A 17,328-nucleotide genomic window follows, 5' to 3' on the forward strand; every position below is an offset into this window, starting at 1 on the left:
GGAACCCGGTGGAGGAGAGAGGGGGGAACCCGTGGAGGAGAGAGAGGGGAGCCCGGGGGCAGAGGGGGAGCCCTGTTGGAGGAGACCCGGGGACAGAGAGGGGGGAGCCCGGGGGCAGAGGGGGAGCCCTGTTGGAGGAGACCCGGGGACAGAGAGGGGGGAGCCCGGGGGCAGAGGGGGAGCCCTGTTGGAGACCCGGGGAAGGAGCAGGGAGTCCCCGGCCTGCGGTCCGTGCAGCCTCCCCGGCCTCCCATGCCCGGCCTCGCTGCGGGGGAGGGAGATCATGTTACCCAGCCCGGGGAACGGCTCGGTGCTGGGCCGGGCGCGGCCTCCCGGCGGCGGCGGCGGAGGTGGGGGTGCCTCCCGGTATGAGGGGGTCCCCTCGGGGAGCGGGGGGGGGCTGCCCATGTACAGCGGCAGCGAGGTGACCTCGGACTCCGGGGAGGAGGAGGAGGCGGCGGGGGCCCGGGGGGGGAAGCGGGCATGCCTGTCCTCCGCCGAGCTGGGGGGGGGCCCGGACCCGGGGGGTTACCCGCCCGGGGGCGGAGGGGGGAGCGTGTCCGGGGCCAAGCCGGGCAAGAAAACCCGCGGCCGGGTCAAGATCAAGATGGAGTTTATCGATAATAAGCTGCGGAGGTACACCACCTTCAGCAAGAGGAAGACCGGCATCATGAAGAAGGTGAGGACTGGGGGGGGGGGGGGGGGAGAGAGACTGGCATCATTAAGAAGGTGAGGACTGGAGGGGGGGAGAGAGACTGGCATCATGAAGAAGGTGAGGACTGGGGGGGGGGGGGGAGAGAGAGACTGGCATCATAAAGAAGGTAAGAACGGGGGGGGGGAGAGAGAGACTGGCATCATGAAGGTGAGGACTGGGGGGGGAGAGAGACTGGCATCATTAAGAAGGTGAGGACTGGGGGGGGGGGAGAGAGAGAGACAGGCATCATAAAGAAGGTGAGGACTGGGGGGGGGGAGAGAGAGACTGGCATCATGAAGGTGAGGACTGGGGGGGGAGAGAGACTGGCATCATTAAGAAGGTGAGGACTGGGGGGGGAGAGAGACTGGCATCATGAAGGTGAGGACTGGGGGGGGAGAACCTGGGACCGGGGGGGGGGGAGATACTGGCATCATGAAGAAGGTGAGGAGGACTGGGGGGGAGAACCTGGGACCGGGGGGGGGGAGGGAGAGACCGACATCATGAAGAAGGTGATGACTGGGGGGGAGAACCTGGGAGCGGGGGAGGGGGAGGGAGAGACCGGCATCATGAAGAAGGTGAGGGGGGGGGGGGAGAGACCGGCATCATGAAGAAGGTGAGGACTGGGGGGGAGAACCTGGGAGCGGGAGGGGGGGGGGGAGAGACCGGCATCATGAAGAAGGTGAGGACTGGGGGGGAGAACCTGGGAGCGGGAGGGGGGGAGGGAGAGACCGGCATCATGAAGAAGGTGAGGACTGGGGGGGAGAACCTGGGACCTGGGGGGGGGGGGGGAGAAGACTGGCATGAAGAAGGTGAGGACTGGGGGGGGAGAGAGAGACTGGCATCATGAAGAAGGTGAGGTGTGGGGGGCAGAGAGACTGGCATCATGAAGAAGGTGAGGATTGGGAGGGGAGAACCGGGGGTTGGGGAGAGAGAACCTGGGACCGGGGGGGAGCGAGACTGGCATCATGAAGGTGAGAGAGGGGGGGAGAGAGACTGGCATCATGAAGGTGAGCGTGGGGGGGGAGAGAGACTGGCATCATGAAGGTGAGCACGGCTTGTAACATCCCCCCCTCACCGCGCACGGCTTGTAACATTCCCCCCTCCTCCCCCCCTCACCGCGCACGGCGTGTAACACACCTCCCCCCCTCACCGCGCACGGCGTGTAACACACCTCCCCCCTCACCGCGCACGGCGTGTAACACATCCCCCCCCCCCCCCCCTCGCCGCGCACTGTTCGTAACCTGCTCCCAGCCTCCTCCTGGGTGCAGGTTCCATTCCAGTGCTACAGGAACCCCAGTCAGGGGGGTGCAGGTGGCGGGTGTGAGGTCCCGCTGCCTCCCCCAGAGACTGGGAACAAGGGGACGGGGGAATTACCCCGCTGGGTTTTATCGGGGAACGTGATGTCACTGCCAGGAAGCCGCTTTAAGTAGAGATGTCGGATGAAAGCGTTTCTCCCGGGCGCTGGTCAGTCCCGCTCCTAATCATTTCCTACTCGCTAAACAGCGCTACTCGTGCACCCCGCAAACACGGCCCTCACCCCCCCCCCCCCCCCGCACCGGGGGCTGCCAGACTCCCAGGGGCCCGACCGGAATAAGGGGGACCCCCCTCGGTGCTCCCAGAGACGCAGGGGTTTGTGTCGCGTTACAGGACATTTCTGCGGATAACCCAACTCCTACAGTGCCAGTGGCATCCAGAAACTCTTAGCAGGAGTGTCGCCATCTACTCTGACCTGCAGGGGTTAATATCAGTCATTTTTTGGGATGGGTGACCCGGCGGTAGCAGTCCAGGTCACATGGGTATGCGAGAGCTCCCACTTCAGAGGTCGCTCCGATGAATGAATGGTTATACTGTGATACTGTCCTGTGATACCTTATCAGCACCTCCCCGCAGACCCCCCTGCCTGTCCTGTGCTGGGGTCTCCTCTCCCCTTCCCCCCCTCTCCAGTGAGACAAGAAACAGATGTGGTGGGGAGGGGGGAGAGATAACAGCTGCAGGGGAGGGGGCTCTGGTGAGGCCATGTGCTTCCCCCATGTGCTATGAATAGTATACTCGCTGGTCTCCATGATGTCCTGGGGGGGTGGGAGGGAGTTTGTATATCATCTGAGGGTCTGGTGCGGGGAATGGGGACACATAGAGGGTCTGTGGTTTATGGCAGGGGGACAGGCGGAGCCTCTGTGGATTGGGGGGACAGGCGGAGGGTCGGTGGGGAGGGGGACAGGTGAGGGTCTGTGATGCAGGGAGGACACGCGGAGGGCCTGTGGTGTGGAGGAGTGGTGGGACAGGCGGGGGGGAGGGGGGGATTACAGGCGGAGGGTTGGTGGGGGGGGGAAGAGGGGTACAGGCGGAGGGTCGGTGGTGGGGGGGGAGAGGGGTACAGGCGGAGGGTCGGTGGTGGGGGTAGGGGGGTACAGACAGGGGGTGGGGGGGTACAGAGGGTTGGTGGGGGGTTGAAAAAATAATGATGCACAGTTATATATAGATGGAGATATCTCTATCTCCGATGTCTGTGACAATCCCTGGCAATATCTGGCGGTGGGAGGTGTTATATAGGTTTACACTGTTACACTGCCTGCGGGTTAGTCGCATGAATTATTAGTGATATATTACCATTTTAATGAATCAGAAAAACCTAATACAAGTGTCCTCCCCCTCTCCCTTCCCCATTGGCTGGGCTGGTCACTGTGGATGAGTTGTAGGAGACACCATGTGCATATCAGGCTGGAACTCTCCCCTCTCCCCTTCCCCCCTCTCCCTTCTCCCCTTCCCCCCCTCTCCGCCTCTCCCCTTCTCCCCTTCCCCCCTCTCCCTTTCCCCCTCGGAGTTGTAGGAGACGCCCATGTGCATCTCAGGCTGGGACTCTAACTCTCCCTCTCTCCTCCTGCAGGCCTACGAACTCTCCACACTCACGGGGACGCAGGTCCTGCTGCTGGTGGCCAGTGAGACGGGCCACGTGTACACCTTTGCCACGCGCAAGCTGCAGCCCATGATTACCAGCGAGACCGGCAAAGCGCTCATCCAGACTTGTCTCAACTCCCCCGACTCCCCTCCCCGCTCAGACCCGTCCACTGACCAGCGCATGAGCGCCACCGGCTTCGAGGAGACAGACCTCACCTACCAGGTGTCCGAGTCCGACAGCAGCGGGGAGACCAAGGTGAGGGGAGGCGGCAGGCTAGCAGGACCCAGCACCGACCCTCCCAAATACAGGCCACCGTGGGATGCCCATTTAATGAGCCCAGAGCTATTTACAAACGCCCGCCATTGTTAGGGTGGCACAGACTGGCGTGTAAGCCCAAACATGAGCCCTTGGTGTGCTGCTTATTCCTTCATATTCTCCTGTGCTGGGGTTAGAAAGGAATCCGTGCGTCTCGCATTGTGTGCCGGCGGCACCGCGAGAACACAACGCAGCTTGTTCAGCGCCCCAAGTCTCACGTCCAGGGTCCTGGCGTGCTCCCATAGAGTGGGAAAGAACAAGGGGTAACAACCACCCGTAGCTTAGAGAAATCCTTGGTCTCCCTAGCAGTAGTGTTTTGTGTATTGTGTGTTGTGTGTTGTATTTTCACTCTGCATTGTGTGTGTATATATTCACTTGCGTTACTGGGAAATGTTGTTAGCTGCAAAACAAAAATGACAGAAGCTGTTCCATGTCTAAGCGCTTTCACGTCATCGCAAACGTTGCATGATGCTCACGGGGACTTCCAGGAGTGAGCAGGACGCACTGTGTGTGTGTATTTTATTTATTTATGTGTGTTACCAGGAAGTAATACATTGAGTTACCTCTCGTTTTCAAGTCTGTCCTGGGCACAGAGACATATGCGTAGCTACGTAAGTGAGCAGGGTATACATTATATACAAGACATTGCATGCACAGTTACAGATACAGCCTTACCCCGGTTTAAGGACACTCACTTTAAGTACACTCGCGAGTAAGGAGATATCGCCCAATAGGCAAACAGCAGCTCACGCATGCGCCTGTCAGCACGTTCTGAACAGCAATACCAGCTCCCTACCTGTGCCGAAGCTGTGCGCAAGCGGGGAGACTATAGAGCCTGTTACATATGCGTTATTTACATCAGTTATGCACGTATATGACGACTGCAGTACAGTACATGCATCGATAAGTGGGGAAAAGGTAGTGCTTCACTTTAAGTACATTTTCACTGTTCATACATGCTCCGGTCCCATTGCGTACGTTAATGCGGGGTATGCCTGTGTTACATACATGCTCCGGTCCCATTGCGTACGTTAATGCGGGGTATGCCTGTAATATATATATTATAGGCGTATGTAACCGTTACAGACCAGGATAAAATGTGTGACAGCCTTAGTTTTGAAAGAACTTAAACTGGTGGTGGCTGTGAGAGTCTCTGGTAGCTTGTTCCAGTTTTGGGGTGCACGGTAAGAGAAGGAGGAACGGCCGGATACTTTGCTGAACCTTGGGACCATGAACAGTCTTTTGGAGTCATATCTCAGGTGATAGTTGCTGCATGTGGTAGGGGTGAGGAGCTTGTTCAGATAGCTGGGTAGCTTGTCCAGAAAGTATTTGAAGGCAAGACAGGAAAGGTGAACTTTGCGCCTAGACAAGTGATGACCAATCTAGTTCTTTGAGCATTTCGCAGTGATGTGTGTTGTTGTTGCATTGGAGAACAAAACGGCATATTGAATTGTAGAGGATGTCAAGTTTGCTAAGGTGGGTTTGAGGTGCAGAGCCGTATACTATGTCTCCATAGTCGATAATTGGCATTAGCATCTGCTGTGCAACACGCTTTCTGACCAGGAGACTTAGGGAGGATTTGTTCCTGTAAAGTACCCCTAGTTTGGCATAGGTCTTGTTTGTCAGGGTATCAATGTGCATCCCGAATGTTAAGTGGGAGTCAAACCATATGCCCAGGTATTTAAAACTAGTGACAGGGGTTAGGGTGGTGTTAGCGTTGGTTCTGATCTGGAGCTCAGTCGCTGGAAGCTTTAAAAATGTAGTCTTGGTCCCAAATACCATTGTTACAGTCTTGTCCGTGTTTAAAAACGGTTTGTTTTGGGAAATCCAGTTTTCGAGTCTCAAAAAGTCAGACTGAAGTATGTGTTGAAGGTCAGAGAGGCTATGGCTGTGTGCATATAGGATTGTGTCATCTGCATACATGTGTATTGAGGCTTCCTTACAAGCTGTGGGAAGATAATTGGTGAACACTGAGAAGGGAAGGGGCTCCAGAACAGAGCCTTGCGGGACACCACAGGTGATATCCAGGGGGTTGGAGTTAGAGCCTGACATAGACACATGTTGGGATCTTCCTGATAGGTAGGACTGAAACCAGTTTAAAGCATGCTTCCCTATTCCAGAGCTCTGGAGTTTGTTAAGCAGGATAGCATGATCAACTGTGTCAAAAGCCTTTGCAAAATCTAGGAATACTGCACCAGTGAGTTGTCCCCGTTCCATCCCACACTGGGTCTCATTGCAAACTTTTAGCCGGGTAGTTACGGTGGAGTGTTTGGGACGAAACCCAGATTGGAATTGGCTAGGGAAATTTGTCTTGTTATAGTAATCGCTTAGTTGGGAGTGGACACATTTTTCCATTACTTTGGATAGAATTGGGAGAAGGGAGATTGGCCTGTAGTTTGAGACAGTGTTTTTGTCCCCACTTTTGAAGATTGGGACAACTCTGGCAGTTTTCCAGGTCTTAGGGATATGGCCTGCAGACAGGATAGAGGTGGCTATAGAAGCAATTGGTTTGGCAATTGCTGGGCACCAAGTCTTAGGAACTTAGATTGTAGTAAGTCGGGTCCACATTGGCTGCTTAGTTTTAGTTTGAGGAGCACTTGTGTAATCTCCTCTTCAGGTACTGGGCCAAATTGAAAACGGTGGGCAGTGTTGGGAGGGGGTGGGGCTATGGGTACTCCCAGGGTGAGATTCAGGTTTGTGGTTTGGGCAGCGTTTTGCTAATAAGTTAGTAGCACACCCCACAAAGTAATCATTGAATGCATTTGCAATGTTAGTGGGGTTTGTCAGAGTAATATCCCCCTTAGTGATATTACTTGGGTGTTGATGGTTAGGAGGCTGGAATATATTGTTGATAACCTTCCAGAAGTTAGCTGGGTTTGATGTATTCTGGAGGAGATTGTCAGCGTAATATTGTGCTTTTGCGTGCCTTGTTTGCCTTGTGCACATGTTCCGCAGGCATCTGTAGTGATTGAGATCCTTGGTAGTGCCAGTTACTCTGTAAATTTTCCACAAGGCATCCCTGAACTGGTAGAGTGCTATAAGGTCCGGTGTAACCCATGGAAGGTGGGCCCCCCGTACCCTTATTCTGCGTAGTGGAGCACGGGTATCAGAGTTTTAAAAACTCGGATTGGAAATAGTCGAGCGCAGAATCAGGGTCGGGAATTAAATCGATTCTGTGCCATGGGCAGTTGGTAAGGTCAGCCAGAAACTGTTGTGGGTTAAAGTTTCTAAATGTTCTAGTGAGGAGAACTTTAGGGCTTGATTGGGACGGTTTAATTTTCCTTACACAGTACACTATTGCATGGGCTGCGCAATCTTTCTGCGCCTCGTCCCCTGCCTACAAGCCTCTGTGCTCGCGCCTTCCCTAAAATCCGGCGTCAAATGACGCGCTTTGCCATGGCGACACGTCACATGACACCACAGTGTAATTTCATCCCATGTTGCCATGGTGATGCGTCACCGAAGATGAGGTAGGAGACACTGCAGAGGCCTCACGCGATCCCCCGGCACTTAATTTAAATGCCGTGGGGAAGAGCGAGCGCGGGAGCCTCTGCGGCCCCCACTTTGCGCGCCCCCACTTTGCGTGCCCCACGCCCCCACTTTGCGCGCCCCGCACCCCCCACTTTGCGCACCCCTGCACTATTGCATGGTCACTGACAATATCAGGATGGATGCCAGAGGATTGGATTCTGCTGGGGTTTGAGGAGAGAATCCAGTCTAGCAAGGAATGGTTGTGCGATTTCAGGTTTGTCCGTGTGGGTTGTGTGATTTCAGGTTTGTCCGTGTGGGTTGTGCGATTTCAGGTTTGTCCGTGTGGGTTGTGCGATTTCAGGTTTGTCCGTGTGGGTTGTGCGATTTCAGGTTTGTCCGTGTGGGTTGTGCGATTTCAGGTTTGTCCGTGTGGGCTGTGCGATTTCAGGTTTGTCCGTGTGGGTTGTGCGATTTCAGGTTTGTCCGTGTGGGTTGTGCGATTTCAGGTTTGTCCGTGTGGGTTGTGCGATTTCAGGTTTGTCCGTGTGGGCTGTGCGATTTCAGGTTTGTCCGTGTGGGTTGTGCGATTTCAGGTTTGTCCGTGTGGGCTGTGCGATTTCAGGTTTGTCCGTGTGGGTTGTGCGATTTCAGGTTTGTCCGTGTGGGTTGTGCGATTTCAGGTTTGTCCGTGTGGGTTGTGCGATTTCAGGTTTGTCCGTGTGGGTTGTGCAATTTCAGGTTTGTCCGTGTGGGTTGTGTGATTTCAGGTTTGTCCGTGTGGGTTGTGCGATTTCAGGTTTGTCCGTGTGGGTTGTGCGATTTCAGGTTTGTCCGTGTGGGCTGTGCGATTTCAGGTTTGTCCGTGTGGGTTGTGCGATTTCAGGTTTGTCCGTGTGGGTTGTGCGATTTCAGGTTTGTCCGTGTGGGCTGTGCGATTTTCAGGTTTGTCCGTGTGGGTTGTGCGATTTCAGGTTTGTCCGTGTGGGTTGTGCGATTTCAGGTTTGTCCGTGTGGGTTGTGCGATTTCAGGTTTGTCCGTGTGGGTTGTGCGATTTCAGGTTTGTCCGTGTGGGCTGTGCGATTTCAGGTTTGTCCGTGTGGGTTGTGCGATTTCAGGTTTGTCCGTGTGGGTTGTGCGATTTCAGGTTTGTCCGTGTGGGCTGGGAAATGAGTTGCGATAGGTTAAGTGACTTGAGTTGTATCTGGATTTTGTGGTGTTTACGGTTACGCCAGTTGAAGTTGAAATCCCCATGAACCAGCAGCTCACTCTTCTAGTTCAGAGAGGAAATGGAGCCAAGAACCTGGGTAGGGTGCGGAGGTTGCCGATGGTACCACTCCAGTTTCTGCACTCACCTGTTGTGGACGTGTCTTTTGCCGGCGTGGCGCTGTGTCGTTGCCGGCGCCGGGCCGTTGCCTGTACAGTGGCAGGGAGTAAATTCCTCGTATAAATATCCCCGGGCAACAGAAAAGCTTTGTGTTCCAGGCCTGTGGCATTGAAGGGGTTAAGTACATCTTCCCCGTGTGGTGATTCTGCGGCCCCATAAATATAAACCTTTAACCGATGCCCTTTCCTTGCGGGGTCCGCCTCGGCCGGAGAAGCGGCCGCTTCCCCCCTCACCACATCATATAATCTGTAACGGCGTTTATTGGGGCGCGGTTATGCACGCATGCGCACCGCATAAACACATTTTTGCCAGACATCTGAAATTAATCTTGCCGCGTCACGTGAGCGGTTCAGCTAATGATGACGAACCGCTCGCGTGACGTCACGCCTCCGCGTCACCTGCAGGTTTCGTGAGTGACGTCACTAGCGGTTTTTAACACCCTTCCCCCCCCCCCCACCGCGCAAGGCTTGTAACATATCCCCCCCTCACGCCACATGGCTTGTAACATATCCCCCCCTCACCGTGCACTATTCGTATCATACCTCCCCCCCTCACCGCGCACGGCGTGTAACACCTCCCCCCCTCGCCGCGCACGGCGTGTAACACACCTCCCCCCCTCGCCGCGCACGGCGTGTAACACATCCCCCCCCCCCTCGCCGCGCACTGTTCGTAACCTGCTCCCAGCCTCCTCCTGGGTGCAGGTTCCATTCCAGTGCTACAGGAACCCCAGTCAGGGGGGTGCAGGTGGCGGGTGTGAGGTCCCGCTGCCTCCCCCAGAGACTGGGAACAAGGGGACGGGGGAATTACCCCGCGGGGTTTTATCGGGGAACGTGATGTCACTGCCAGGAAGCCGCTTTAAGTAGAGACACGGGTTTGTGTCGCGTTACAGGACATTTCTGCGGATAACCCAACTCCTACAGTGCCAGTGGCATCCAGAAAGATCCATGAGAAGACACTGCTCCGGGGGGGTCTGTGGGTCAGGACCCCGGGGTCTGTGTTCGTGTCGCGCAGCAATGCTGCTTTAGGCCGCGCTTCTAGTCCTGGCGACCGCGACGCTGACGTCACGCTGCGGTTGCTGAAAAAGCAAATTGAAGTGACTTCCAGCGATGGTGACCAAGCCGGCGCTCCTACCATTCAACCCTAGGGTGTGACCCCTATATAGCCCCTCACAGATATAACTAACATCTTTTTATTAAACATGTATGCGAGATAGAAACAATAACATCATCCATATGGATATTTACTTATAATAGTTATAACGGTTTTTACTTCCCTACCGTTCTCCTCTCCCTTGTCTCATTTTTGCTACTTAAAGAGACAATTATAGTGCTATTAGATTTAGACATACAGGCCTCTGCGTCCGTGCGGGAGTTCCCTGGTTTTTATCCTGTTATTGTTTCTATCTCGCATATATGTTCAATAAAAGATTGTGGTTATATCTGTGAGTGGCTATATAGGGGTCACACCCTAGGGTTGAATCTTTCCTAGCCTCTTATGTGAATAGTGAGTGCACATAGCTTAGGCCTGGGACCCGCTGCGCTCGTTGGCGCGGGCGGCCACACGCGAGTTCCCCACCGGCAGGGGAATCCTCCCGAGCCGGTCCCGGTCCCCCCTGGCTGCACAGCTCACTACACGCTGTGACGCGTCAGCCGCTACGGGATACAAGAGAATGGTGATCCCTAGCGTTGACGCGTCACGTGGTGTGGCTGTGAGCCAATGAGGAGGGGAGGCTTCGGGAGGAGGAGAGGCTTCGGGGAGCGCTGAGGAGTGTGGGGTGTATGTGTGTGTGTGAGTGCCTGCGTGTGTGTATGTGTGTGGAGAGTAGCGGGTCCCTCCGCTCAAGCCACGCCCCCCTCCCGCTCAAACCTCCCACTCCCGCCCCCCTCCCGCTCCCTACAGACCGCATATCGCCGCGGTCTGTGCCTGTCTGCAGTGCGGGAGCGCTGACGCAGGGAGCGGAGCCTTAGCCTTACTTTCTGTTGTCTGTCAACATCCATTTCTATGCGCATATATCTCCCGTATGCATCCTATTCATTAAACATTGATGTTCATTATGTAGGTGAGCGGCCGTATCTGTAACCTTTCTATGTATGAAAATAAATTCCTTCCCGACTCCAAGAATTGGCAATCGGATTAATCCCTGGATCAACATCCTTCCCATGTATACTTATTTGGTATATCCCTGTATACCTTTCCCATCTATAAAGATGTCCAACCTTTTTTTTAAGATAGAGGGTGCTGGATCTCTCCCTCTTTTAAAACCCACCTGCTTAACGAAACATATGAGCAGCTCCGTGGCTGATACTTTACACCTCATACATTAACCTTGGCCCCATGCAGACGCACTTACCAGAACGCCCTCCTACTCTGTGTACAAGCACTCCTAGATCCTTCTCCATCAAGGATTCCTCTAATGTATCCCCATTTAATTTGTAAGTCACCTTTTTATTCTTGCATCCCAAATGCATAACCTTACATTTATCTGTATTAAACCTCATTTGCCATTTACCTGCCCACGTTTCCAGTCTCTCCAAGTCCTTCTGTAGAGAAATTACATCCTGCTCTGATTCTATTACCTTACACAATTTAGTATCATCAGCAAAGATGGAGACTTTGCTCTCGATGCCAACCTCAAGGTCAATAATAAACAAGTTAAAAAGCAGGGGTCCCAGTACCGATCCCTGAGGTACTCCACTCACGACTTTAGCCCAACCTGAAAAAGTTCCATTTATGACAACCCTCTGTCTGTCCTTTAACCAGTTTTCAATCCAGGTGCATATATTATTACTGAGTCCAATTTTCTTTATTTTGTACACCAACCTCCTGTGTGAAACCGTATCGAAAGCCTTTGCAAAATCTAAGTAGACCACATCAACTGCATTACCCTGGTCTAAATTCCTACATACCTCCTCAAAGAAACAAATAAGGTTAGTTTGGCATGATCTATCCTTCATAAATCCATGCTGACTATTACTAATAATTTTGTTTTCCATTAGGTATTCCTGAATATTATCCCGTATTAAACCTTCAAGTAGTTTCCTACTATTGAAGTCAGGCTTACAGGTCTGTAATTCCCCGGTTGTGATCTAGCTCCCTTTTTAAATATAGGCACCACATCTGCTTTACGCCAATCTTGTGGTACTGAGCCTGTGCAAATGGAGTCCTTGAATATTCTTTATATATAAAATGTTTTACCAGGAAGTAATACATTGAGTTACCTCTCGGTTTCATGTATGTCCTGGGCATAGAGTTATGATGACAGATACATGGTTACCTTAAATGAACATAGTTATACATTGTATAAAAGACATTGCATGCACAGTTACAGATAATATATATTATAGGCGTATGTAACAGTTACAGATAATATATATTATAGGCGTATGTAACAGTTACAGACCAGGTTAAAATGTGAGACAGCCTTAGTTATGAAAGAACTTAGACTGGTGGTGGATGTGAGAGTCTCCGGTAGGTTGTTCCAGTTTTGGGGTGCACGGTAAGAGGAGGAGGAGCGGCCGGATACTTTGCTGAACCTTGGGACCATGAACAGTCTTTTGGAGTCAGATCTCAGATAGGTGCTGCATGTGGTAGGGGTGAGGAGCTTGTTCAGGTAGGCGGGTAACTTGTCCAGAAAGTATTTGAAGGAAAGGTGAACTTTGCTCCTAGACTCGAGTGACGACCAATCTAGTTCAAAGCGGCATATTGAATTGTAGAGGGTGTCAGGTTTACTACGGTGGGTTTGGGGTGCCGTGCCATATACCAGGGGTGCGCAAACTTCTTGAGCTGCGCCCCCCTGCCCGGGAGCCGCAGCGTTTGCGCCGCCTCTCCCATTGACTCGACATGAAATGACGACGTGACCCCGCCACGTTGCCATGGCGATGCGTCGCCGAAGACCCAGCTGGCAGCAGGTAAGTGAGTTAGAGGCCTCACGCCTCCCCCGGCACTTAATTTAAATGCCATGGGAAAGAGCGCGGGGCCTCTGTAACCGCCCGCGCCCCCCCTACAAATTCTCCCGCCCCCCAGTTTGCGCACTGCTGCCATATACAGTACTATGTCCCCATAGCCTATTATCGGCATTAGCATTCAATGTAATGGTTTGGCTATTACTGAGCTTAACTCCCTGAGAACCCTTGGATGTAATGAGATGTAAGGATGGGCTGAGTATGCTGATGTATGAGAACCCTTGGATGTAATGAGATGTAAGGATGGGCTGAGTATGCTGATGTATGAGAACCCTTGGATGTAATGAGATGTAAGGATGGGCTGAGTATGCTGATGTATGAGAACCCTTGGATGTAATGAGATGTAAGGATGGGCTGAGTATGCTGATGTATGAGAACCCTTGGATGTAATGAGATGTAAGGATGGGCTGAGTATGCTGATGTATGAGAACCCTTGCATGTAATGAGATGTAAGGATGGGCTGAGTATGCTGATGTATGAGAACCCTTGGATGTAATGAGATGTAAGGATGGGCTGAGTATGCTGATGTATGAGAACCCTTGCATGTAATGAGATGTAAGGATGGGCTGAGTATGCTGATGTATGAGAACCCTTGGATGTAATGAGATGTAAGGATGGGCTGAGTATGCTGATGTATGAGAACCCTTGGATGTAATGAGATGTAAGGATGGGCTGAGTATGCTGATGTATGAGAACCCTTGGATGTAATGAGATGTAAGGATGGGCTGAGTATGCTGATGTATGAGAACCCTTGCATGTAATGAGATGTAAGGATGGGCTGAGTATGCTGATGTATGAGAACCCTTGGATGTAATGAGATGTAAGGATGGGCTGAGTATGCTGATGTATGAGAACCCTTGGATGTAATGAGATGTAAGGATGGGCTGAGTATGCTGATGTATGAGAACCCTTGGATGTAATGAGATGTAAGGATGGGCTGAGTATGCTGATGTATGAGAACCCTTGGATGTAATGAGATGTAAGGATGGGCTGAGTATGCTGATGTATGAGAACCCTTGGATGTAATGAGATGTAAGGATGGGCTGAGTATGCTGATGTATGAGAACCCTTGGATGTAATGAGATGTAAGGATGGGCTGAGTATGCTGATGTATGAGAACCCTTGGATGTAATGAGATGTAAGGATGGGCTGAGTATGCTGATGTATGAGAACCCTTGGATGTAATGAGATGTAAGGATGGGCTGAGTATGCTGATGTATGAGAACCCTTGCATGTAATGAGATGTAAGGATGGGCTGAGTATGCTGATGTATGAGAACCCTTGGATGTAATGAGATGTAAGGATGGGCTGAGTATGCTGATGTATGAGAACCCTTGCATGTAATGAGATGTAAGGATGGGCTGAGTATGCTGATGTGTGAGAACCCTTGGATGTAATGAGATGTAAGGATGGGCTGAGTATGCTGATGTATGAGAACCCTTGGATGTAATGAGATGTAAGGATGGGCTGAGTATGCTGATGTATGAGAACCCTTGGATGTAATGAGATGTAAGGATGGGCTGAGTATGCTGATGTATGAGAACCCTTGGATGTAATGAGATGTAAGGATGGGCTGAGTATGCTGATGTATGACAACCCTTGCATGTAATGAGATGTAAGGATGGGCTGAGTATGCTGATGTATGAGAACCCTTGGATGTAATGAGATGTAAGGATGGGCTGAGTATGCTGATGTATGAGAACCCTTGGATGTAATGAGATGTAAGGATGGGCTGAGTATGCTGATGTATGAGAACCCTTGCATGTAATGAGATGTAAGGATGGGCTGAGTATGCTGATGTATGAGAACCCTTGGATGTAATGACATGTAAGGATGGGCTGAGTATGCTGATGTATGAGAACCCTTGGATGTAATGAGATGTAAGGATGGGCTGAGTATGCTGATGTATGAGAACCCTTGGATGTAATGAGATGTAAGGATGGGCCGAGTATGCTGATGTATGAGAACCCTTGGATGTAATGAGATGTAAGGATGGGCCGAGTATGCTGATGTATGAGAACCCTTGGATGTAATGAGATGTGAGGATGGGCCGAGTATGCTGATGTATGAGAACCCTTGCATGTAATGAGATGTAAGGATGGGCTGAGTATGCTGATGTATGAGAACCCTTGCATGTAATGAGCTGTAAGGATGGGCTGAGTATGCTGATGTATGAGAACCCTTGCATGTAATGAGATGTAAGGATGGGCTGAGTATGCTGATGTATGAGAACCCTTGGATGTAATGAGATGTAAGGATGGGCTGAGTATGCTGATGTATGAGAACCCTTGCATGTAATGAGATGTAAGGATGGGCTGAGTATGCTGATGTATGAGAACCCTTGGATGTAATGAGATGTAAGGATGGGCTGAGTATGCTGATGTATGAGAACCCTTGCATGTAATGAGATGTAAGGATGGGCTGAGTATGCTGATGTATGAGAACCCTTGGATGTAATGAGATGTAAGGATGGGCTGAGTATGCTGATGTATGAGAACCCTTGCATGTAATGAGATGTAAGGATGGGCTGAGTATGCTGATGTATGAGAACCCTTGGATGTAATGAGATGTAAGGATGGGCTGAGTATGCTGATGTATGAGAACCCTTGGATGTAATGAGATGTAAGGATGGGCTGAGTATGCTGATGTATGAGAACCCTTGGATGTAATGAGATGTAAGGATGGGCTGAGTATGCTGATGTATGAGAACCCTTGCATGTAATGAGATGTAAGGATGGGCTGAGTATGCTGATGTATGAGAACCCTTGCATGTAATGAGATGTAAGGATGGGCTGAGTATGCTGATGTATGAGAACCCTTGGATGTAATGAGATGTAAGGATGGGCTGAGTATGCTGATGTATGAGAACCCTTGGATGTAATGAGATGTAAGGATGGGCTGAGTATGCTGATGTATGAGAACCCTTGGATGTAATGAGATGTAAGGATGGGCTGAGTATGCTGATGTATGAGAACCCTTGGATGTAATGAGATGTAAGGATGGGCTGAGTATGCTGATGTATGAGAACCCTTGCATGTAATGAGATGTAAGGATGGGCTGAGTATGCTGATGTATGAGAACCCTTGGATGTAATGAGATGTAAGGATGGGCTGAGTATGCTGATGTATGAGAACCCTTGGATGTAATGAGATGTAAGGATGGGCTGAGTATGCTGATGTATGAGAACCCTTGGATGTAATGAGATGTAAGGATGGGCTGAGTATGCTGATGTATGAGAACCCTTGGATGTAATGAGATGTAAGGATGGGCTGAGTATGCTGATGTATGAGAACCCTTGGATGTAATGAGATGTAAGGATGGGCTGAGTATGCTGATGTATGAGAACCCTTGGATGTAATGAGATGTAAGGATGGGCTGAGTATGCTGATGTATGAGAACCCTTGGATGTAATGAGATGTAAGGATGGGCTGAGTATGCTGATGTATGAGAACCCTTGGATGTAATGAGATGTAAGGATGGGCTGAGTATGCTGATGTATGAGAACCCTTGCATGTAATGAGATGTAAGGATGGGCTGAGTATGCTGATGTATGAGAACCCTTGGATGTAATGAGATGTAAGGATGGGCTGAGTATGCTGATGTATGAGAACCCTTGGATGTAATGAGATGTAAGGATGGGCTGAGTATGCTGATGTATGAGAACCCTTGGATGTAATGAGCTGTAAGGATGGGCTGAGTATGCTGATGTATGAGAACCCTTGGATGTAATGAGATGTAAGGATGGGCTGAGTATGCTGATGTATGAGAACCCTTGGATGTAATGAGATGTAAGGATGGGCTGAGTATGCTGATGTATGAGAACCCTTGGATGTAATGAGATGTAAGGATGGGCTGAGTATGCTGATGTATGAGAACCCTTGGATGTAATGAGATGTAAGGATGGGCTGAGTATGCTGATGTATGAGAACCCTTGGATGTAATGAGATGTAAGGATGGGCTGAGTATGCTGATGTATGAGAACCCTTGCATGTAATGAGATGTAAGGATGGGCTGAGTATGCTGATGTATGAGAACCCTTGCATGTAATGAGATGTAAGGATGGGCTGAGTATGCTGATGTATGAGAACCCTTGGATGTAATGAGATGTAAGGATGGGCTGAGTATGCTGATGTATGAGAACCCTTGGATGTAATGAGATGTAAGGATGGGCTGAGTATGCTGATGTATGAGAACCCTTGCATGTAATGAGATGTAAGGATGGGCTGAGTATGCTGATGTATGAGAACCCTTGCATGTAATGAGATGTAAGGATGGGCTGAGTATGCTGATGTATGAGAACCCTTGGATGTAATGAGATGTAAGGATGGGCTGAGTATGCTGATGTATGAGAACCCTTGGATGTAATGAGATGTAAGGATGGGCTGAGTATGCTGATGTATGAGAACCCTTGCACGTAATGAGATGTAAGGATGGGCTGAGTATGCTGATGTATGAGAACCCTTGCATGTAATGAGATGTAAGGATGGGCTGAGTATGCTGATGTATGAGAACCCTTGGATGTAATGAGATGTAAGGATGGGCTGAGTATGCTGATGTATGAGAACCCTTGGATGTAATGAGATGTAAGGATGGGCTGAGTATGCT

At 51.0% G+C, this 17,328-nt stretch overlaps 1 protein-coding gene and 2 non-coding genes across 6 annotated transcripts in view; all 3 read left to right on the forward strand.

The window, feature by feature from the left end:
- Positions 1 to 391: 391 nt before the first annotated feature.
- SRF (serum response factor) overlaps positions 392 to 17,328 on the forward strand; it is a 45,833-nt gene continuing 28,896 nt past the window's right edge. For 2 of the 4 annotated variants that reach the window (XM_075598835.1, XM_075598833.1), the window contains exons 1-2: positions 392 to 679; positions 3,579 to 3,845. In XM_075598835.1, the coding sequence (XP_075454950.1) occupies positions 407 to 679; positions 3,579 to 3,845 (540 nt within the window). In that variant the 5' untranslated portion in view covers positions 392 to 406. Of the gene's footprint in view, positions 680 to 1,424; positions 1,440 to 3,578; positions 3,846 to 17,328 lie in introns of those variants that run through there. The other 2 variants (XM_075598834.1, XM_075598837.1) reach the window with 2 other exon arrangements.
- Positions 1,920 to 2,053, forward strand: LOC142494107 (small nucleolar RNA SNORA54). Its single transcript, XR_012801342.1, has one exon. It is a non-coding gene; the product is annotated as a small nucleolar RNA SNORA54 (small nucleolar RNA).
- LOC142494108 (small nucleolar RNA SNORA54) lies at positions 9,420 to 9,553 on the forward strand. Its single transcript, XR_012801343.1, has one exon. It is a non-coding gene; the product is annotated as a small nucleolar RNA SNORA54 (small nucleolar RNA).

The sequence above is a fragment of the Ascaphus truei genome, chromosome 4 (genome assembly GCF_040206685.1).
Source record: "Ascaphus truei isolate aAscTru1 chromosome 4, aAscTru1.hap1, whole genome shotgun sequence".
Taxonomy (NCBI): Eukaryota; Metazoa; Chordata; class Amphibia; order Anura; family Ascaphidae; genus Ascaphus; species Ascaphus truei.